Source organism: Thamnophis elegans, chromosome 2 (genome assembly GCF_009769535.1).
Source record: "Thamnophis elegans isolate rThaEle1 chromosome 2, rThaEle1.pri, whole genome shotgun sequence".
NCBI classification, from domain to species: Eukaryota; Metazoa; Chordata; class Lepidosauria; order Squamata; family Colubridae; genus Thamnophis; species Thamnophis elegans.
In genome coordinates this window covers 65,794,749-65,818,604 of record NC_045542.1, presented here as the reverse complement: position 1 = coordinate 65,818,604, position 23,856 = coordinate 65,794,749, and the positions used below count along the sequence as shown (strand labels likewise).

General features: G+C 39.6%; 1 protein-coding gene across 1 annotated transcript in view; it reads left to right on the top strand.

Moving 5' to 3' along the window:
* The window catches only part of ADGRL1 (adhesion G protein-coupled receptor L1), a 139,072-nt gene that overhangs the window by 92,506 nt on the left and 22,710 nt on the right, over window positions 1-23,856 (top strand). The window contains 4 exon segments of the mRNA XM_032211328.1: window positions 11,783-11,797; window positions 20,049-20,849; window positions 22,952-23,263; window positions 23,701-23,804. Of these exon segments, the coding sequence (XP_032067219.1) occupies window positions 11,783-11,797; window positions 20,049-20,849; window positions 22,952-23,263; window positions 23,701-23,804 (1,232 nt within the window).

Genomic DNA, 23,856 nt, shown 5'->3' with positions numbered 1-23,856 from the left:
GATCTAATGCATTAGTTCTGGAAAGCTGGGCAAGAGGAATCCTAACCATTCCATTGTCAACTTACCTTGTGTTGGATGATCACTGTTTTCATTTCTCCGCCTTTTCTTGCCATCCAGTAGTTTGTATCCTTGGGTGCCAAGTTCATGACCGGGCCCAAAGGTCTAGTTTTAAATTTGGGGGATAGTACTTTTGAGCAAAAAGGTTTTTTTTTTTTTAAATCAGATTTTGAATGAAGGCTGAATACCAGTTCCTTTTTATATTATTACCCGATTCCTCTATCACCTTTGAGCATCTAGAGCTAAATATTGCCCAGCATTGGTCTTTTCCAGGATCATATTTCAGTCTGTCTCCCCTGAAGCCAAATTTAAGAAAAATAAAAATTTATCACAGTACGGGCCTTCAGGAAAAAATGTTCCCCCCATATAAGGCCACCCATGTGTTAAGTGCAGGGGTTTAACATCCTAACATATGCTGTATGTTTCTGATTGTTGTAGATTTGTTTTTGTACATACATATGGATCAATAGCATTTAGCTAACCCTTATGTGAGTGTCCATCTAAAAGATATACCCACACTCTATGTTATCTATATCTATATAAACATATGGATATACATACATACCTTCATATTCATGCTTCATTTGATCTACACATATATGTATGTATATATGTATGTATATGTATGTATGTATATATATATATATGTAGATATGTATGCATGTGTGTATATATATATACATACAAATATACATACATACATACAAACATACATACATACATACATGCATACATATACATTGCATACATGCATATATGGACTGCCCATATGGATGGTGCAGTGAGGTTTATGGCTATCTACATGTTGGTGTGCATGCACATGACTCTCTGTATGTATGCATATGCATGTCTCAACGTTCTGGTGTGTGCTTGGAGGTGGTTTTGTGTGCTTTGTGTTAGAGCTAAATCATCTGGGTGGTGGGAGGTGGGAACCTGTTTTGAATGTAGCCATGGCAGCAGGACGAAGGGTACTGCCTCTTGCCAGAGGAGAAGCAAGTGGAAAATGACTCTGCCACATGGCTGTCCTCAGGCGCTGAGGTTAGAGTTTTTGCACACACACCACATGCTTTGAATGCTGCTAAGCTCAACTGGGTGTATGACCATTTGGGTATGTGTACATTTCAGTTTTGAGTGCCTGTATGAGAGCCCACATGGTATGAGTGTTATATCAATGGCCTTATAAGTATGTCTATGCATATTTATTGAATGTGGCCCCGTATGTGCTTGTACCATCATCCAGACTAAGATACTTAAGATGAAACTTGACTGCTGTTCTCTTTCTTGGACAAAGAGGAAATCAAGGTAGGCATCCCTTAAAAAATAAAGATAAGTCAATTATTTTTCTCAAAAAGGATGTGTGATTTTAAAAAAAACACTCACAAGTATGCTAATAAATTGAACTTTAGGAGAGTTTTGGTTTCCTGGCTTGTGAGATAATTGTGAAAATTGGAAATAGGACAGTTTTCTATTAGAAGCTGCCCTTGTCTTCTGGAATCCATCTTTTTTCATTCCTATTGAATAGTCGCAGGGGTGAGGGTGATATAACTGCCACTCCCTGAACTAGTTTCGCAACACTAGGACTTGCTGAGGAATCTGAATTAAAACTGGATCCTATCATGTTGTGGCGGTTGATCAAGGAAGAAACTTTTTTATTTCAGAGTAGCTTCACAAAGCCTGACTTAAACCTATTTCTCTTTGTATGGCCAGTTTGGGATGTCCTTGATCCTGATAAAGTCTAGTAAGTCTCACCTGGCAAGCCTGATAAAAGCTACTGAATGGCCAGTTTGGGATGTCCTTCCTCCCTGGGTCAGCAACCGATACACCCTCTCCTTTCCTGTTCTGTTATTTGGGGTCTGTGGAGAGATTGGGTCTTCCTTGCTTCATACCTTACCCATTCTCCACTGGGGCTTGGGTCCATGTGGGAGGGATAAATCATTCAGGGTGTATCCCCCTCCCTTCATGCTAATACCCCTTTGGTTTCTCCTCACAGATGAAATGGAGTGATGCAGGGCAGACGTGGCCTCTTAACTTCTTAACATTCATTCCTGCCCCTTTTCCTTCCAGCTACCTGATGGTGCCGAAATAAATCAATCAACGCTCATCTCAGGGTGTAACCAGTCCTGACCCCTCAGAGTTAACAGCACTGAGAATATACCAAACCAGCAAAGGGCACTAAATTATTGGTTTATAAAAAGGGGAGAAAAGATGCCGATGGTATTCTGGTAGGAAAGCAGGATGGCTGGATGTACCAAGGAGCATAGCTGTGGAAATAACTGTCTTCTCAGCACAGGTGACCTCGGGGCCTGGAAATGACCCACTGCAACCATTTGCATACATCGCAGTTTATGTATTATTCATATAAGTAATATTTACATATAAGTACATTTACAAATTCATTTCTTTAGTTTTACACTTTTCCCCCCTGCTCAATCAAATCCAGTTCTCAGAGAGCCCCTGGACAAATCTCTGCAGTTTTCTTGGCAAAGAATTTCAGAAGTGGTTTGCCATAGCCCTCTTCTCTCAGGGGTTGAGAGAAAATGATTGTGCCAAGGTTACCCAGCTGGCTATGTGCCTGAATTGGGGTTACAACTCACAGTTTCCTGAGGCCTTAACCACCACACCAAGCTGGCCCTCAGTTTTACACATAGTCATATGGATATTACATATGCGCATGTTTCTGTAATTTAAAATGTTTGTATTCATGCATTATGTGTATATGTACAAAGGCATATGCACACAAGCGCCCTTATATTTTTTCAATCTCATGCAAAAAGACATATTTTTATATATGTAGTATTGTGTACAACAGAGGTATGTATTGTATGGATGCAGACAAGGATGGCCATGTAGATCTGTTGGCACACTTCATGTTTATTTAGGAATTCCATACCAAGTTTTCCTTATCACGAAAATGCACTAGCTAATTTACTTATATATTTTTCCCATGAAGGACTTTACATAGCATTGTTTAGGCATTCATCCACCACGTTTTTGAAATTGTGGATAAGCAAGTTAGTATGAACTCTTCCATGATCCCCTTTTCCCTCCTTTTTTCTCACATTCTGGTCTTGGCATGGAGAGATGTTGACTTAGGCTAAACCAAAGGTTTCTATAAAAACCATTTAATGAATGAGTCCATTCCAAGCTAGAATATCTACACACATATCTAGAGTGGACATCAACAACTTCCAAGCCACAGTTTATGAAGCCAAGGATATAGCATGGCTAAGTGAAGCCATTATTCCTTCTTTTAAAAATGCCTTGTGGTCACATTGGGCTTTCTGTAGAAACGGAATCCAGTACCTGCTCTTGTTACACCTCGTCCTGTCTCTGTATTTCTGCTATTCTCCGCTGGTTGCTCTATCCTGTTTATTTAAACAGGGGAAAGCTTGACCCAATGCTGTTTCTGTTGGGCTCAGGACTGGGGCAGGTGATGGGAGGGAAAAGCAAGACACTGGAGTTGTGGCGGGGAGAGATGGGTCACAGAGTGAGAGCAGAAATGAGAGTGGCCTCTGTTGTCAGATCCTTTTGCTTCTTTCTTTGCAGCTCCTTCCACTCTAACCATACACCAATCTTCCTTCCTCAGGGGCCAGTCTGTCATGTGGAAAAATAATACCATTTAATGTGTCCTATTTTTTTGGTTTTGGTTTTTTTAAGTGGATTTTTATTATGATGTCAATATTTTTTTTTTAAACACAACCTCCCTCTTCCCTACCTTCTTTCAGCTTCCTCCCAGCTATCCTTTCTCTTCTTTCACTCCACCTTTTTCTGCCGCTTGCTTCCTTTGCTTTTTCATAGACCAGGGGTACTTGGGTTCCTCTCTGCTTGAGGGATTTTTTTCAAATGATGGGATGTGGATATTTAAGCACCTTGTGATGCCACCACCCGCCCAGGAAAGGTAGCTATTCGTACAGTATCTGGATTCTCTCCTATAAATGATTGAAATGGTTGAGGAGTTGCCAAACAAGACTTGTTAAAACTAGGCAAAGAACAGGAAGTTGCAGGGAATTGTGCCAGAAAGAGTATTCAAGGGTCCACATTTTTGGAGCCTGACCTTAGTAGTCCCTATTGGTAATTTAAATATTTATATCCACATTGGGCAGATTTAGATTAGATGGAAAGCTTCATATTGTCAACACTTTTGCAGAAGATGGTCCAGATTTCTAAGGTGAATGTATGGTGTAGTTTTCAACAGGTTCTTTATTCATAATTGGTAAGAGCTTACTTCCTCTTAATTTGGCTATTTGTATAAATAATATAATTGATCAGCTGAGCTTAGGCCCAGAGATATGTTTGAGCCCTTGTTTAGTCACAAATTCCTAGAATGGTTGATATCAACAACTGTCTTGTTGCTGTGGGGATAAATGGAGGAGAGGCCTCCTAAAGTAATGTCAGCTCTTAGAGAAAATGTGTGTTTTTGTGGCCACCTGAAAAAAAAACCACGATTTTATTGTGGAGTAGGGAAGCCATCGTTTTCTCTAAAGGAGGGCAGCCTACATCGAAGAGCTGGGCCCAAGGTGAAGTAGGAGTGCCCTTCACTAGGGAAATGTACTGCTCACCAGCTCTGTGAAGTCACAGCATTTCACAGCATTGCAAAAAAGCAAACAAACCAGTTTTCCTGCAATTTCACCTACACCGTATTTGAGCAAGAAATAAATTGGTTCATCTCTCCAACGCTGCCAGCATGATAGGATTGGAGAGATCCAGAACTGCTTTCAGAGCAGTACAGAATTCTTATGAGGTGCTGTAGGAATCAAGATATGTGAGGAGGAGGAGGAATTGGGAGGCGTAATTCCAGAGAGCATTAAAAACAAATTTTGAGCCTTAATTCAGACAACCTTATTGCTTAATTTCACACAGTGTGTTCCTCCTTTCTTAACACTATGTCACATGTGTCTCCAGTTTTGGTTGTAGTTAAAAAAAAAAAAAGGAAGAGATATTGCTTATCTGAGGTGTGCCTGGCTACATTTTTCAATCTATTTTTAAACAGGGTTTGGAAATTTAAAAACACATACACACACAAATCAACAAAACTTGTTTGCTGAAGGCAAAAATAGGATAGGTATACACATCAAGAAATGAAATTCCTTTTAGACTGCCTTTAGCTGTCTGCCGAAACAAATAAAATCGTATTATCTGTTTCATTTGGAAGTCAGTTCCATAGCCCAGAAGTGGCTACATTCAGGCTTGTGAGTTCTATTTAATTTTTCTTTTCTCGAATCACAGGAGTAAAACCAAGGCTTTATACATACATGGAATTAAAAATGAAGGCATCTCTAGGCACAAACCTGGGGATCTGAATTCAATATCTGAATGAACTAAATGCTGAGTTATTTCACATGAAAGTCCATTCTTGCCAGCTCCAAGGTTTTTATTATTATTACTATTTCACTAACAGATTTAGGCAGAAGAAAATCTTACAGTTAACTATTTTTAAACAATTGGAAGACATTGCAAATTTACTACAAACTACTCTTAAGGTCTACCAATAAATACAAATTTAGTTTCTGTTTTTCCTTGCCCTAAATAATGGAATCATTATGACTACTCCCAAAAATGTTTGTAAAATGTTTAATAAGGATATGTCTTGAAAGATCCTTCTCTGTTATTGGAGAAATAAGTTCTGAAGGTTTATTTGGGGGGGGGGGGTTGCTTTACAGCCATGAAATCTGACTCAACATATGTCTGAAGGGTAGAAAATAAAAATATGTAGTCATTCTAGCTGTGCTATGAGTGGATGGTTTAGATCAGGGGTGTCAAACTCGTATTGTCACGTCGCTATGTGACATATCGTGACTTTCCCCCCCTTCGCTAAAACGGGAATGGGCGTGGCCAGTGTGCGATGCATCTGACCCGCGGGCCATGAGTTTGACACCCCTGGTTTAGATTAAACTCATTTTTTTAAAGATTATTATTATTATTATTATTAAAATTATTTTGGCTCAGTTTGTTAGCAGAGGTCAGGAAATAATACTTATACTGTTCCATTAGATTTAGAGGAGCATGTTCAATTTTTGGCATCACTTTAAAAAAAGAATAAGAAAAAAAGATATTATAAAGAATTGAAAGGAAGTATGCTTGAATTGCCTATTAGTGTTCTAAAACAGGTGAAGATAAAATGGACTTTTAAGTGGCTTCAGCTACTTCGATAATTCCATAGAATGTCAAATAATAGTTGCAGTGGCCAATGACAGTAGGACTAAAAGCAGTAGATTTATGGTGTGGTACAATAGAAGTGCTGGAATGTTCTTGTAGTAACAAGAGCAGCTAACAAAGGAACTAATTGCTGAAATAAACAATAGCGTAGGTACAAAGTGACTAGATATATGAGGAAAGTTTTTAAGACTTGCTGCAGAGTCCATGTTTCTTTAAAGAGCTCTGGCTTGATTTATTTTAATAGAACAAGTCTTCATCATTCTATTTTTTTCCTCATTGATTCTCTGCTCACATCTATGTGTTGGCAAAATTGGAGGCCCTTGCTGTCTCTAGCTACAATCTACTTGTCCTTATTTATGAGCACTTGCAAATGCAGTCTCCTTTTATCCTGATCTTCTTCACTCAGACCATTTCTTCTAGGCTTCCGATGTTCCAATTCCACTTCTGACTAGGGAGCTAGTGGTGCATAATTCTTGGAAAACCCTGGGTAGTGGTTCCCATAGGTCAACCTTGGGACACAATTAGCTAGAAATGTCCTTTGCCAATGGAGGCGACAAATAGTGTAGGCTTTTGCGACTTATGCAATTGTGGTTCTTTACGTTCTTTTGTGAGAACTTAGGAACTTCGTCTACCGGATCTCCTTTTAATACCATAATGCTGCACATGTTTTTTAACATATAAAATGTATAATTGGTTTTATATCATTTTTTTAAAGGCAGTAAAGTATGGTGTTAATTTGGTTAACCTAAGGATCAGAAATACCTTCCTTCCCCTCCACACACACACTTTTGATTGGTTTGATAATCCAGAACTGGAATCTCCTTCTTAAAGTTGATTCCAGCAACAAAATTAGATGTCTAGGCATATTTTTTCTTACAAAAATCTGCAGTGTTAGCCAAGTGCCAGTCAATTGTTGTTTGACTTCCTAAAAGGGTTGTCTTTTAATTTTGGAGACCCGCTGTTCCATAGGCTTAGTACAAACCATCTAATTTTAAACTCATCTGAGTGACAGTTTCTTGGTGCTTCAAGATCCTGCTGGCTTCAGCTGTCCTACCATCATTCCTTGTATCCTTGTTTACATACATATATTCATACAATTTAGATTCATTCCTTTATGTATATAACAAACTTGTATTTATAAGGCTCATAAATAATAGATAATAAGTATCTAATAAGCCTTCTCATAAATTTTGGGAAGAAATTCTAATCTTCTGAACTACAACATGTTGGCAATCCACTTATATTATGTGGAGCCCTGATGGCACCATGGTTAGAATGCAGTACTACAGACTAACTCTGCCCACTTACAGAAATTTGATCCTGACCAGTTCAGGGTTGACTCAGCCTTCCATCCTTTCGAGGTCAGTAAAATGAGGATTATGAGGGAATATGCTGACTCTGTAAACTGCTTAGAAAATGCTGTAAAGCACTATGAAGCAGTATATAAGTCTAAATGCTTTTGCTATTATTCATTATTTTATTCAAATTCTGTGTAAATGATCAGTAAATTTGATGTCATGTTCTGACCATTAGCATTGGTGTATTTTTAGCAATTCAGAGAGTTGCTAACACCCAGTAGATGCAATGGATTACAACACCCATCTGTAATATTCTGTCAATGGTCATATGAGTTAGGATTATTAGTTCTTACAGAGGATATCACATTGGTAAAGTCTGATCCAGAGTTTCACTAATTGAAAAATAAAAAAAAATATCCTCTCTGTTAATGTTAAAATTTTAATGTATGCTAAAGGCACCGAAAAGTTAAAATTAATCTCTCTAAAAGATAATTTGGAGAATTGTAGAAACAGAACTTGAAGGTACTAAGAAATTATAATTTATCTTATTCTATAACTTTTGCCAAGCCATCTGGGACTATACAGTGTTCCCTGAAGTTTTGGATTGTGAAATGTAAAGTCTCCTTTAATTTCTGATGATTTCATGGACATGTCCATATAGTTTCCTTGGCAACCAATGAAAATGGTTTGCCATTACTTTCTTCTGGGAATTTTTTTTAACTCTAGTCTGTGCCTTGAGCATGTCCTGGTAGACTCCCTGGATAGTACTAGCATGACCTGCATTTGCTTAGCAAAATTTCCATTGTGTTCCTGTGTGTATATATTTATACCATTTGCTTATGGCAACTTTGTTAATTTTATGAAAGTGCTCTTTATACATCTTTCTGCAGTTGAAGACAAAGTTCATCTCCAGTAATCTTACTATTTCGATATTTCTTTTTACTCAAATTTTATTCTTTATTGATAGTAGACTATATAAAGCAGAAAGAAAGATCTAATTACAGATATTTCTATAAAGGTCACAGTCAAAACATTAAAAGAAAGAGCAAAGAAACTTTAGAGATAAACCTATTCTGAATATGGAAGTTCCAATTAGATATCATGACTAGTAGATAATTGGGACAAATTTTCTATGAATTTGTGTTGCCCAGTCTTGCCTTTGCCACACTATAGAGCTACCCTTTATTTACACTCTGAACTGCAGCTTAAATTAGACCCAAGTTGCTATTGGGCTCAGATCACTATTTGGTGTGATTGCTACTGTATGCCATAATTTATATTAAGTTCAGAAAGGTTTCAACTTCATTCAAACCACAGCTCTCCTTATAGCACTATATTCTTGTTTTTGCTTCCTGCTTCTTATTATAAAAAATTCCATCAGAGAGTAAAGACATGCTACTTCTGACATTTCCTTCTTATATATCTGCTTAATTTTGTCCTGTGTAACATTGATGTTACAATATATGTAGATTACTCTACAGATTATTCAGAAGTCACCACTCCAATGTATGTTGCTTTAGATCTGGTTTTGGGAGAATAAATGTATCTAAAGAAACGAGGCCTGACAGACCTTAACTTATATATTTTGTTAGGTTAAACTAATTAATAGAAAACCATATACAGACTATGATATTAACAATATAATATAAATGCAACATTATAATTATGACAATAAAACACGCCTGGAAAATTATGTTGTAAACTGATCAACTCCAGAAAATTGGTCCATATTTCTTGAAAATCTGAATTGTTAATATGCGTTGTTTTTTTACCAGTTGAATTGTTTGTGTGTTTGTTGTTTTCTTCAACAAGAAAAAAGAAACACACATATATGTATATGCATATGTATATATTTCATTCAGTTGTGTCCGATTCTTGGAGACTGCCTGATCAAGTTCCTGTAGCTTTCTTGGGAAGGGTTTTAAGAAGTATTTTGCCATTGTCTCTTTTCTAGGGCTGAGAGAAAATGAATGGCCCAAGATCATGTAGTTGGCTTTGGTGGTAGAACTCCCAGATTCCTAGCTCTTCTTATATGACTACTTTCTAAATTATTCACCTGCCATCTATCATATCTCTTCTATTTGAGGCCAGTCTTCGGAATCTTCCATTTGTCCGTTGAAGATTGGGTATTTCTTATAGAGATTGTCTAAGCCCTTTATCAGAAACACCTGGCATGAGAATTGGAAAATCTAGTAACTAGCATTGTTTAATTTTGAACGTGAACCTCTGATTTGATATTTTAATCTAGCTATGAAGTTGAGAAACCGTAACTGAATGGCAGAATGCCTTCATAAAGCCCTAACCTAGATTGAGGGATGGATCTTCCTAGAATGTTTTCAGAGCTACTTCCAAGTTAGCAGAACATTAGTTAGACCCTGGAAAATGGTGGACTTCAACTTCTACAAAACTGCTGAAAATATGTTTATTTACAGCTATACTTATAAGTTTAGATGCTGCCCCTCTAAGAGCTCTCAGCAACTTACAAAAGTATACATTTAACAGGTAATTCTGAACAGTTTAAAAATTCTAAAACAAGGGTTAAATTCAGAAATTTAAAATTACTCAAAAAGTTACAGGTGAAAGCCAGTTTAATACAGACATTAAGGAATCAGGCAAAAACTGGGAGACTCTGAAATCTTGCCCCGCCCTACGCATGAAGCCAGCTGGGTGAACATGGAGCAGACCCCTCTCTCATCCCTAGGCAGGAGGCAATTGCAAACCCACTTCTGAAATCTTGCCAAGAAAACTGCAGTCACCAGGAGTCAACATTGACTTGAAAGCCCCAAAAGGTACAGGTAGAAGGGTTTTAAGCCCCTTCCTCAGGACTAATAGGAATGGTGACTGCAATATATTCCATACTATGACCGTCCCTTGGGCAGAACAAATTTGCTGTTGATGTATTTGTGGTGAGACCCATTTAAAAAATGCCCCATAGAGCAGTGTTTCTCAACCTTGGCAACTTGAAGATGTCCGGACTTCAACTCCCAGAATTCCCCAGCCAGCATTTGCTGGCTGGGGAATTCTGGGAGTTGAAGTCCGGACATCTTCAAATTGCCAAGGTTGAGAAACACTGCCATAGAGTCTGCCCCTCAGTTTAAGAAATAGACTGGCAATCTATTTGGTCCTACGCCATGAGGAAAAGGGATATAGGAACAATACTAACATGTAGAAATGTATATTGATTTATAATTTAGATTAGATTAGATTAGATTAGATTACTTTATTTGTATGCCGCCCTTTTCCCTGAGGGGACTCAGGGCGGCTCACAATTCAAGGGGAGGGAATGACAGACAAGTTACAAACATGAAGACAATACATCGTTAAAAAAGCGCAACAGTCATACTATTCGAGTGGGGTTGAAGTCTTTAGCCCCAGGCCTGTCGGGACAGCCAGGTTTTAAGGGCTACGCAGAAGGTCTGGAGGGTGTTGAGGGTACGAATCTCCACGGGGAGTTCGTTCCAAAGGGTCGGAGCAGCCACCGAGAAGGCTCTCCTCCGGGTAGTTGCCAGTCGACATTGGCCGGCTGATGGGATTCGGAGGAGGCCTAATCTATGGGATCTTATTGGCCTAGTGGAGGTAATTGGCAGTAGGCGGTCTCTCAAGTACCCAGATCCAATACCATGAATTTACAGATGATTAGTTTTGGTTGGATTTAGAGTAGGCGAACCGGTAGTGCACGTCTGTGGTCAGGTTGGGGGTATGCGTTCCATAGACGTTAAGTAAAGATTTGGGGAATTTTTTTTTCTTTTCTTTTCAGTCTTACTCTTTCCCTTTTCCATATTTCTGCTTACTCTTTCTCTCTCCCCAATTCTGCTCTTTTCTCCTGCAAATGCTTTCCACCCAGCAGACACCCCCCCCCCTTTTGTGTTTCTTAATTTTGTTGTCCTTCCTGGTTGGTTTTGATTTCTGATTTTTCTTTTGAAGGGCAATGTCGCTGGCACCAAGTTTAAGGGTGGGTGGGGAGGAGGACCCCCGCACACCTCAAACTGTTCAGATGCGGTCAGGAGGGGGAGACCCAGGGGAGACCTCCCCCAGCAAACCCCACACGCTCTCTGCCTTGATGTGACTCCAAAGCGGGAGGGGCTGGTGTTTGTTGGGCTGGTGGGAAGATTGGGGAGGGTGGGAGATGGACAGTTGAAGAAAAAAAAATGGTTACTTTTAGGGTGGGGGGCAGAAACAAAAGGAATTTAATCTCTTTTCTCTTTTTTTTCCTTCTTGCACCTTTTTTTTTCAATATATTTTTTCTTCTCTCCCTTCGATGCATAAAGTAGAAGTGGAACAGAAAGGTAAACAACAACATTACCACTGACCCCACCCCTAACCCAGCACCTTGTTTTTTTTTTCTCTGTGGCCATATTTAATGTGACCTTCCTTTCCCTCTTCTCCCTGCCCCGTCTTCTCCTAACCACCCACCTGCCCTCCCCTTGGCTTCCCTTCCTCTTCTTTCTTTGGTCTCACTAATTCCAATTGGCATCCTCTCTAGAAACAAATCTGCCAATCACTAAACAGCCACTCAGCAAATAAAGGAGGTAAAGCCATCATCTAACAACAGCCCTGCCAAACGTTCCATGTTTCCGTGCTCACATGTGGAGGGGAAGCACCATGAATGCTTGGGCGATGCCTGTCCTTCTCTGGTTTTGCTTCCTTCAGGGGAAATACACTTTTCCAAACCGTTCTTGCCTGCGTCTTTTATCATTCAACTGATTTTCTCTGCTCCTTTCTTCATGTTTCCATGGCAACCAACTGGGTACCTTGGCCTACCTCAACCACCTTTCTTTCTTTCTTTCTTTCTTTCTTTCTTTCTTTCTTTCTTTCTTTCTTCTTTCTATACTTACAATTTTTTGAAATTACAAAAGAACAATAGGTGGGGTTTTTTTTGTTTTTATTTAATCCCCCTGCTTTGATTTCAATTTGGGCATTTCCAAACACTTCTTCCTGGGCTTTCTATGTATTTTTTTAAAAAGTCTTTACATGTATGCATTGATCATTGTTACCATTATGGAAGCCATTTGGGTTTAGACATTCAACAAGATCCCAGATGATATGCATACCTTTTGATCCTATATTCAGCAAATCAATGGGGCCTTTTTTCCTTCTCCCAAACTACGAGTTCAGCCTCAAATTGCTCTCTTGAAATGATAGGGTTTTTTAAAATCCACTATTGGGTGCAATGGGGATATTCTTTTGAGCCTCTCCCCAACTTCCAGAAGTGTGGGTTGTCCCTGACTATGGTGACCGGAGATGATGAGAGCTGTAGTTTAGTCAGGATGCCACCAGGTTGAGGAACTCTATAATTAGTAGTATACTTCCTAAGGAATAGATGCTGACGCTAGGCATCATCCTAAGCAAGGATAAACTCAGCCTTCGCTATGCTCTGACAAGCAAAGTGAATCATGTGTGGCTAAAGCTGAGCATTAATGACTTCATTTGTAATCCATACTTCAGTGGAAATTTCACTCAAAGCTTGTACAGTTCTTTGATGAGAATTCCCAAGCTGTATCTCAGATTGAGTTTACTTGCCTTGCGAATATACTCAGAGTTAGCTTGAAAAGCCTTTTTTCTCTTTTTGGTGAGCCTTACCTATCAAGATGACATGGAAATCAGATAAGCCCAAAGTAAGAATATGTATGCAGTCAATTATTCTGCTATACCAGTGGTTCCCAAACTTGGCAACTTTAAGACTTGTGGACTTCAACTCCCAGAATTCTCCAGAATTCTGGGAGTTGAAGTCCACAAGTCTTAAAGTTGCCAAGTTTGGGAACCACTGTGCTATACTAACCACTTCAATGTGAGCATTTTTAATTTTTGTACATATTTCTTTTTCTTCCTTCCTTCCTTCCTTCCTTTCTCTTTCTTTCTTTCTCTCCTTTCCTTCTTTCCTTCCTTTCTTCTTTCCTTCCTTTCTTTTTTCTTAATTCCTAATCAAATCCTGGGTGATTTTGTGTTTTTTAAAAAATTCTTTTCCATTTCTGCTTTTTTTTTAATTTAAAGAAAGCTGCAGTCATGATCATTGGCTCTGTCTGTTATTGGGGGAAGATGGGGATGGTGCATGAAGGAAGGGGGTCACTAAATGTGTCGTATTGGCTAGATTTATTAACCTAATGTAAGAAATCTGAAATCACAATTGCAATGAGCCTCTTTGAACAAGAGACGAGCTGTCAAGTTAGATCTAGGAATTCAACCAATTAATTGCAAGGTAGTACAACTAAAAAGCCAGGCTTGATTCTACCCAAACCATGTCTTTCTTTTCCCCCTCTCTCCCCTCTCTTTCTCTCTGTTTAGTTTGTTCTAAAAGCACGTTTTTCCCCCCACTACATTGGTTTGGAATTTTTCCCCAAGATTGGGGATGGAGGCATATACTTATACTTTTCTTTTCCACAGGTTTCCATGGTTTTTGGATGTGGTTTTTCACTGATGGTTTCCTTCTCTGTTTCTGACATCTTCTCCCCCAACCCCAGAACACAGTTGCCCCCATCCCGAATTAGAAGGCTGAGCCGGCACTACCCCATCCATGAGGGATCGGAACCGGTTAACGCTTTGTGCTGCCCCTCCCTCTCCAGCGCTTCATTCTTTAATGGTGTGTTTCTCCTCCCTGTGCCAGGAGTCATCCATTCCACCCCACCAACCCAGATGGGAAACTGGGCTGAGCTGAACCTGTGAAGGTCCAGGAAGCTGCTTCGGGGCAAGGTTGCCAAGCAGGTGTTCAGAGCAGGGAGGCAAGATTAGAGCCCTGAAATCCTTTGCGTCTCTTCTGTGTCCCCATCCTATCCCATCTCAGGTTCCTTAGCTTCAAAGTGGGGGACAAGAAACTGAAAATGATGTTCAAGTAAAACAAACCATCATTCAGGTCAAATTATCTCCAATACGCCGACATCTCCAGTCTGATGGGTGAAAATAATACATTCACTTGCAGGTAGTCCTCAACCTATGACCACAATTGAACCCAAAATTTCTGTCCTTAAGCAAAACAGTTCTTATGTGAGCTGTGCATCCCATTTTGTACCTTTTCTACCATGGTTGTTAAGAAAAACCACTGCAGCTAAGTTAGTAACACGGTTAAGTGAATCTGGATTCCTCATTGATTAGGCTTGTCAGAAAGTCGCAAAGGGTGATCACATCATCCCGAGACATTGCAGCTGTCATAAATACATCCCAGTTGTGAAGCATCCAAATTTTGATCACATGATCATGGGGATGCTGCAACAGACATGCCTGTGAAAAATGGTCATAAGTCATTTATACAGTGCCGTTGTAACTTTGGTCACTAAATGAATGATTATATATAAGTTGAGGACCATCTGTAGGTACCTACAGATGCATGTAGATATTTTTACATGAAGAACAATATAGTTGGATGCGTTTGAGTGAATGTTTTGCATATATGTAAAAATACACATGTGCAAACAAATATCTTACCCAAATGCACAAGAAACACAAACCATAAGCTTCATTAAATTGGAAGTATACTTTTAAATATGGTCCAGCTGTTCTTATAAGCATCAATTGATATAAGGATGTGCATCTGTGAGTGCTCCAAAGAAAAGCATAAAACTGTAAATCATGACATTCATAGTAGTTATTGATCTTGAGACTCCTCTTTTTTTTCAAGTTTGTAGTGTCTTTACTTGGGCTTAGCTGCACGTTTTGAAGAAGCAGGCTTGGAGAATGGCTCCAGGCAATCTGCCCATTTCCAACCCTATAATTGACAGTCTTGTTTGAAAGAAAGGAAAAACACAATGTGCAATGCACGACAGAATAGTGACACAATATTTAGATAGTTACATGTAGACCAGCCAACCATTCCAATGGCCTTCTTGAATCAGAACAATGGCAAATGAAGTTCAGCACATCTGGATACTGTTGAGTTGGATAAGACTGGTTAGGAATTTCTAGACTAAAGGCAACTTTCCTTTGAATGTATCTCTTAGAAGGAGACTCTATAGACAAGGATACTCGTAAAGTTCCATTAATAAGTACTGAGAGGATTTCAAGTGCTGGAAGTCAATAGACCCATGTCCATTGGAGCTCACAGGTTCAGACTCTGGCTTTTCACCTATGACTACTTTTCCAATTATGAACTATTTCCCTGAGGCATGACCATCATTTTGCAGGGAAAGTTGGTTGGATTTGGGCATGATATAGCATGGGTCCCTGGCCACATGATTGCTTTTATCTTCTGGGGATAATAGTAGGGAGGGGATTCTCCAGCTTGGGAAATCCAACATGGCCCCTGCCAATAATAAGCAGAGAAACTATTTCCTTAGCAAAAGGGAAAAGTCCATAGTAAATATTGGAGGAAATTATCATGATCAGTGAGTGATAACTTTAACAAGTCATACACCTTGCTATGGAATCCTCTCTGGCTAACATTCATTTCTAGACTTATTTTACAACAGGAGCAATGTAGGCAGTTATTTCTCACATTATGCTCCAGGGTTTTGGTGGGTTTTTTTTTCTGACATGAATGCCAAAAAAAAAAAATGATAACATTTCTGAGAGTAAAAGTGAACTTCATTTGAAACATATAAAAAGTGTTTTGTGGAATACAGGTATCACCAATATGAAAGTAAAAATTGGGTTAGTAGCCAATTTGATGCAACACCGACATGGTCCTGAGAATTAAGTCTTAAAACCCTTGTGGGTAAAAGCAAAACCTCAGAAATTGTCTTAATTTACACTTTGTGAGTGTTGAATAAGTTTGCTCTTGACTTTAGAGGGACTCACTATGACAAAAGTTTGAAAATCAGAGATTAGGCAGAGATTGATAGCTAATACAAGGAACATCATGCAGTGCTGCAGAATCCAACTGTTTCCCATTAAGCAGTTCTTGTCTGGTGATTCACAACGGAAAACACTACAGGGATCTTTAACAGTCCTTGTCATTAACATCTAGGCTAGTTGGCTTCTCTCCTCCTTGACTCATTGCCATACAGTGGTAAACCCATTTGTCACTTTGCATTTCCACTGCACTATAGATCAAATAATAGCTCTGTCGTCGTATGCGAAAAGACTAAGTAGATGATCTTCAAACACCTGGTAGACAATAACTGAGACAAAATAAGTTCTCCTTCTTCCTAATTAAAAGTGAATAGGCAAATTGCAGATGGTCTTCCTTGGCCTGCTATATCAATGCAATCTTTGCACAAGAGTACTTAAAAAGTTAAAATGTAAACACTGGATCTCTAGCTGGCACATTATAGCTCTAATATGAAATGTAACTTTCAAATAACCATTATCTCTCTTAGCCTGGTTCCTTGAGAACTATTTCCAGTTCTCAAGGAAAGAATGATGTTTACTAGTTAGGTTTATAGTAGCCAGCATCCTTATTTTTGACAGGGGATGAACAACATGGGGGCCGTATGTGGCTACTCCAACCTCATATTTCCTTTCCTTAGAACCCCCAAGGTCATAAAACTGAATTTCATCAGCATTTTTTTTCCAGTAGGGGAAGGGGCAAAATAGATACGTTGACCCTCCAGGGGAAAAATAACACATTTATTGGGCATTAAAAGACATCGTCAACTCTAATAAAGCCTGCTTCTTTCATTCTTCAAAATCAGGCTGAACATTTCTGGTGCCATCACAGCGTTATTGGTCATAGTCCTTGCAGCCTTCGTAGACAAAATAATAATAAAAGTATAGTCACCTACATCAGAAAAGCCTTGGCTCAGCCCTCTTCTACACTCATTATTACTCACTGTGAATACCTCTTTTCCATTCCCTATACTAGTTCTCCAAATGAGCTCAAGAGGCAGAATATTTATTAATCAGAATTATTTATTATTACTAAGTAGGATGCAGCACAACATCACCATGGAGACCCAAACACCGTGAATAAGAGTGAAATCACCAGGTTGCTGACTCAGCCCTGCTTGCTCCCTTTGGAGTTATCCAGCGATTGTGACCATTGAAAAAAAAAAGTCCATCACCCTCTTAAGCTCAAAACCCGTTGGTTTTGAAGAAAATTAAACTTTTTAGACCATGGCACAGGGTATGGTCAGAATCCCAACCTAATCTCCTTTATGCAAAAATGGATATGAAATGCATTTCTGTCCATTTGCACTGAAGCTCTGCCTGAATCTGGAAAATCGTGGGAGGGATATTTATAAATATTTATAAGAGCTGGCATTGACAAAAATGCTATTTTCCTCCATGACTGATGCCAATCTCCTTCCTGGATTATTTGCAAATCATTTCTAAGGCTGTTGGTGTATCTCATCTACTTCCAAGTGTGTGGTGGTATGGTTTGATGTGGAATCTAAGTTATGCCCAACTCAAATAAGACTTGCTACATCTGGAGTGTTGTGGCATTTCATAGCAACTGTGCAGATATAATACTGGGAGAGCAGAGAATTCACTATTGTATCCACAAAAACTATTGCCAGATACTTTAGGGCTGCTATAACAAAGCCCAAATGCCATTGAGACTACAGAGCCGGGGGGGGGGGGAACCTTTTAACAGTGGAAACTATAAGCTAGCACCCAGCAGTAGCTGGGTTGCTGACAATCCAGTTTCCCCTAGGCATGTACCAATATGTCAATACTTGTACACCAGAGCAATATAGTCCTGGGTCTTCTTAATGGAAACATCTTACAGCCTTTAAGCCCTACAATTTGCATTTGGTTTGACTGCTCCAACGTCTTCTCTGTAGCTGCTTAGTAACAATGTGCTCTAATGGAAAGGTGAATTCTCTGCTGCACTCCTGCTCTCCTCACTCCACTCCACCTCTCCTTCCACCACTAAATGCTTTTCTTTCCTCCCAGCCTTGCTCCAGCTAACCAGAGGCAGATACTTGCAGAATGCTGGCCTGTTTTTGTCTTCCTTTCAAACTTTTTCCTCCTGGCTTTTCCCAAGACTGCGGGCAGCCAATTGGGGTGTGGGTGAAAGGGAGGGGTTTCCTTTCCCCCCTACCCAGCCTCCTCCCCCCCCACACTGTCACTTCACTCCTCCACCTCCTGCCATGTGCACTTGCCTCATGTCCTTTGCTGCTTCGAATCAAACCTGGCTGATAAGTTGCTCAAATGGCACCCAGGATATGGGAAGCAGAAGCTTTGGGTAATGAATGGCATTCTTCTGCTATAATTCTGTAAGCTCTTATTTCCAGAAGGGAGACAGTCCCTGTGCTAATCTGCAGCTCTCTGTCCCCAGGATTTAAAAGTAGTCTGTTTCAGAGGAAGAGGAAAACACCCTGTCTTTTATATTCAGTGGGCTTCTAAGCAGCCAAGCTTTGGATTATTTTGTGCTTGTTTTTCTTTTCCCATTGCCCATTCAATAATGTTTAATAATGGTAGAATATTTCAGGCTGGCAGGCCCTCATTCTTTTTCCATTAGAAGGCATTTCCTCAGAACTGTTTGGAAGACAGTGATAAGATGTAGAAGAACATTTCTCGGAGGGCGTGAGATAAAAGAGTCTGAAGCAATGGAAGTTTGAAACCTGGGCTCCTAATTTCTGCTTCTAAATGCATGATTACTTTCTGTTTTAGGAACTGCACTGAGCTAACTTGCAGCTCTGATATTCTAGCTAATTATACTGCAACCCCAAGGAAAAGAAAGACCACTAATAATTGCCTTTGTAGATGCAGAAATGGGTCCAGTTTCTTTCTGCCTCATTATTATTGATGGTTATGCCAACGTAAAACTGGGCTTTAGGTTGCAGCATGATGATGGGCGTAGATTAATCTTGGTCAATGGAGTTGGTCAAGCAAATTCCTTTTATGAGTGCTATATATAATCTTTTGATCAGTGTATTTCAAGATTTAATGGAATCAATATGTTATAAGTTTCCAATAAAGTAAAAAAAAAAGGTGTCCTTCCTCTAGAGATACCCACCAGTCCATCAGCCCTATAAACCCAACGACCCTACTCAATGCATTCCTTAGGATAGACAGTGCTGTAATTCCATACTTAATTTCAAAGATGTCATGTGGAAGCTTTAACTTCCATGCCATTAGATGTATCCCCTAGCTATCTCCGGTGGAGAAGATTTGTGAGGTCTAGCTCATTGTAATTGCTTTTCCAGAGCTTTTAACTCTTCTGACCTCCATAGAATGAGTAAAGTATATGGTCAGGGAATAGGGGTTGTAGCTGTAAGTTCAACAGTACTCCTGTTCATAGTTCTGACTTATCCAAATGATATTACTTAGAACTTGGCAGGGAAACAATTTGACATTCCCTGCTAAATTTCAAAGTACAGCAAAGTGAGGGAGGATGTTTTGGAATCCTTATATTCCCATTTTAATTTGATCTGGACAAAGTGTTGATTTCCTCTGATGCTCCCCACCCATCCCTCCCATTATTTAACATCACTGAGCCATCTCAGCTCAATAACAGATAAAAGTGTCATGATTGCAGCTGCTCTGAAAACTCAGCGCGGATTTCACTTCTCCTGCCAACAACCTTTTACAAATTTATCCTCTCTCTCTCTCTCTCTTTCTTTCTCTCTCTTTCTTTTTTCTTTGTTCTGTCACATTCTTTCTGAATTTTCACCCTTCCCCTTTTACCCAAACATCCTTTCCTCCCTTACATCCCCTCCCTAGTATTCGTTTGCCCAGGGACGCTGCACAAGATCCTGGAACCTACCTCGGCTCATGAATCAGAGCACCAGTCTGGAGCTTGGTGCAAGGATCCTCTTCAAGCTGGAGACCGAATATATGTCATGCCTTGGATCCCATACAGGACAGACACCCTGACAGAGTATGCCTCATGGGAAGACTATGTAAGTGCCCGACATACCACCACATATCGCTTACCCAACAGAGTCGATGGCACCGGCTTTGTGGTATACGATGGAGCAGTCTTCTACAATAAAGAGCGGACACGCAACATTATCAAGTATGATCTGCGGACACGGATTAAAAGTGGAGAAACAGTTATCAATACAGCCAACTATCATGACACTTCACCCTACCGCTGGGGTGGCAAGACTGACATTGACTTGGCTGTTGATGAAAATGGGCTATGGGTCATTTATGCCACTGAAAGCAACAATGGACGGTTAGTGGTAAGCCAGCTCAATCCTTATACTCTACGTTTTGAAGGCACATGGGAAACTGGCTATGACAAACGCTCGGCATCCAATGCTTTCATGGTGTGTGGAGTCCTCTATGTGGTACGGACAGTCTATGTGGATGATGACAGTGAGGCCGCAGGGAACCGTGTTGACTATGCCTTCAATACTAACATGAATCGTGAAGAACCGATCTCTCTGACCTTTCCTAATCCTTACCAGTTCATCTCTTCCATTGACTATAACCCCCGTGATAATCAGCTCTATGTATGGAATAATTATTTTGTTCTGCGTTACTCTCTTGAATTTGGTCCACCTGATCCTAGCACTGGTGAGCTATCATCCTAAGATAAAAGTTTGGGTGGGGAAGAAAAAGGAGCGATCAATGTTTGGAAATTATGAATGCTTGATTTTTGTTCCAATTTTTACAGTATGGGTAAAAAATATTTAGGGGAAAAAATAACGAGTCAACTTGCAGAGATGTGACTTCCTTCATTATACAATTTGGCACATAAACCGTATGAAATTAACTTTTTAAAATTAGATTCTTTAATACGTATTTTATACCAACTTTCTTTAAGTTGGTGCCCTCCAGCTGGATTGGACCACTAGAATTACTGTGTGCATTTTGGCTGAAAAATTTGGGATTTGTTGGCTAACACATCTGGAGAGCATCAGGTTACATAAGACTTTTTACACTAAATCTCATATATCATCAGTCCTCCATTGCATATGGATTAGGATTGCTACCTTTTGACTTGAGCTAAATATCTTTTGACAGCTATCTCTTGACTTGAGCTAAATTAGATAAAACAAACATATATTTTGCATATCCTACAAGCGATTGCAGGTTTTTCAGGCAACTCAGCTCCTGCTATTTGATATGAAGGACAATAATCATATTTCAAGAAATTTTCGAGCATGTATAGGCAATATCACCTTAAAAAGAAAGGCTTAAATTTTTGCACTGACATCTAAAATACCTTTAATTTTGCTACTTGCTGCAAGCAGTTCTTCAGGCTTCAGTCAAATAGTAAGTATTAGAAAGTTTATTCACCTCAATTCAAACTCACTGTGGCCCCAACAGAGTCAGCATGTGCCTGAAGTTCTGACAGTTAACATCACATGGAGTTTAAATTGAGAGATGGATTGTCTGATGTTCAGTATTTGGCAGAAGCCTAGAGGCTACAAAAAATAATTCCTTAAAGCTGGGCAGAAGAAGAAAAATTCAGTCTACTTTGTCATGCTCTGGTATAGGGCCAGATTAAGATCTATTTATCCCAATATATCACTAATTTGTTTTTTTCATACATTCTCCATTCATCCCAGTGGCACAGCTTCTGTCTGAATGGCATTTGAAACTGAGCATTTGCACAGTTAATATCCCCATGCTGTGGCTGGATGAATGGGATTTAGCCTGAGTGAGAATAACGGATCAGTTGTATCTGTAGGAGTCACATGCATATTTTTTAGAAGGGATGGGACAGAATGAAGCTTACCTTTACTTAAATTAGCACTTAATGCTACAGTTTTCTATATTTTAAAATTAAAAATGATTTCAGTGTGAAAACATGGCTTGTATTTTCATATTCCCAAGAAAGGTCTGACAGAAGATGTCATAAATGGTATATGGGCTAAGGAGATACGAGGAAGATAATCCAGATTAACCATTTTAGATATACTGAAATAAACAAGTAATATAACTTGGAAATTTGATGAATTTTTGCAATTTATATAATCTACACAGGAAAGATCCAGACACACTGATATATAAAGGAATATACTGTATACTGAGCCTCATGGAATATTTGTTCAGCAGTAAAACAAGGGTCAAAAAATTTGGGCTGGAATCAATAGAGAGGAGGAAAGAATACATATAATTCTTTTGGTATCATTAGCTCCTTTTCAGAATATTCTGCATTTGAACATTTAGTAATCACCATCTCCCCTTTTTTTAAAAAAAAATATGTTTGCAACCATGGCAACTAGAATTTGTGATACTAAAGAAAATCTGGGACTCTATAACCTGGAGAACTGCATCTTTTGTTACAAATATGATCGTGATTAAATGATGATTCCATGCAATGAGATTTTCTGGCTAGAATAAATAATACTGTGGTGAGAACGTACCGAGGGAACGTATGTTTTACATGTACAAAGTTTTAAGGACAGCCCCTTATATTTTCAGGGTAAAGGATCTGAAATAGCAATACAGGGCTAGAAAAGACTCAGCTGAAGATTTTAGGGATCCTCTGCAAATCAAGAGGTACCATAAGATTGGATCAATGCAAAGCAACATCAACGAAAGTGGAATTGTAATAGCATAGGCATTTCTAAAAATTAAAATTTTATAACTGAAGACCTGAAAGGGAAGGGAGGAATATTTTGTTTGTGGGGAGGATTGCTTGCCCTCAACTGTCTTTCTGTCCACAGGGCCAGTTACCTCAACACCACTCAGCATGACAACCACTATTCGCCCAACCACTGTCACCAGCACAATATCGCCTGCTGTTACAACTACTCGGCAGCCACCCCTTACAACTCACCCTATAGGTGCCATAAATCAGAAGGGTACAGAACTGCACACAGTCACTGCCATAATGCCCAGTACCCGCCGTCCACCAGCAAACAACCAGCACATCTTTCCAGAGCTCTTCTGTGAAGCAAAGGAGGTGAGGCGTGTCCAGTGGCCAGCCACGCAACAAGGCATGCTGGTGGAAAGGCCTTGCCCTAAGGGCACGAGAGGTAAAAATAAGCAGCTTTCAACAGGGTTAGCCTTAGGCAAAATGTTCTGGTCTTTATTGCAAGGCATTCCTTGGGATGCTTACCAGATCCAAATGAAAGAAGCCGGGGTCCAGGCAGTATGTGGCAGTTCTTTCATTAGCCCTACAAGTTATAGTGCTATCCTGGAGGTAGCAAAAACCTGTATTGGAATGAAATCTGCTGGCCTTATTCCTGTTTCTCAACCTGCCTTTCTATGGCAACTACCTGATTTCAGTCTTCATGGAGCTTATTTGTATTGTAATTAAGGGCAAGGGAAGAATCTACTTGGGAAGCCAGCTCTGGACAAACTTAATGCTTCTTCAGAGGCCTTTAATAGTGGGTTGCTTTGTAGTGAGAATGAGAGGCTGAAGCCACAACTGATATTGATTAACAAGTCTTTCTTGCTGTCCTACCCACAGGTATTGCTTCTTTCCAATGCCTTGCTACTCTTGGTATTTGGAACCCACGCGGGCCTGATCTCAGCAACTGCACGAGCCCCTGGGTCAACCAGGTGGCCCAAAAGGTATCATTTTCTTCCCAGAAATTCCTCCCGCCCTCTAGTTATTCATCAGACA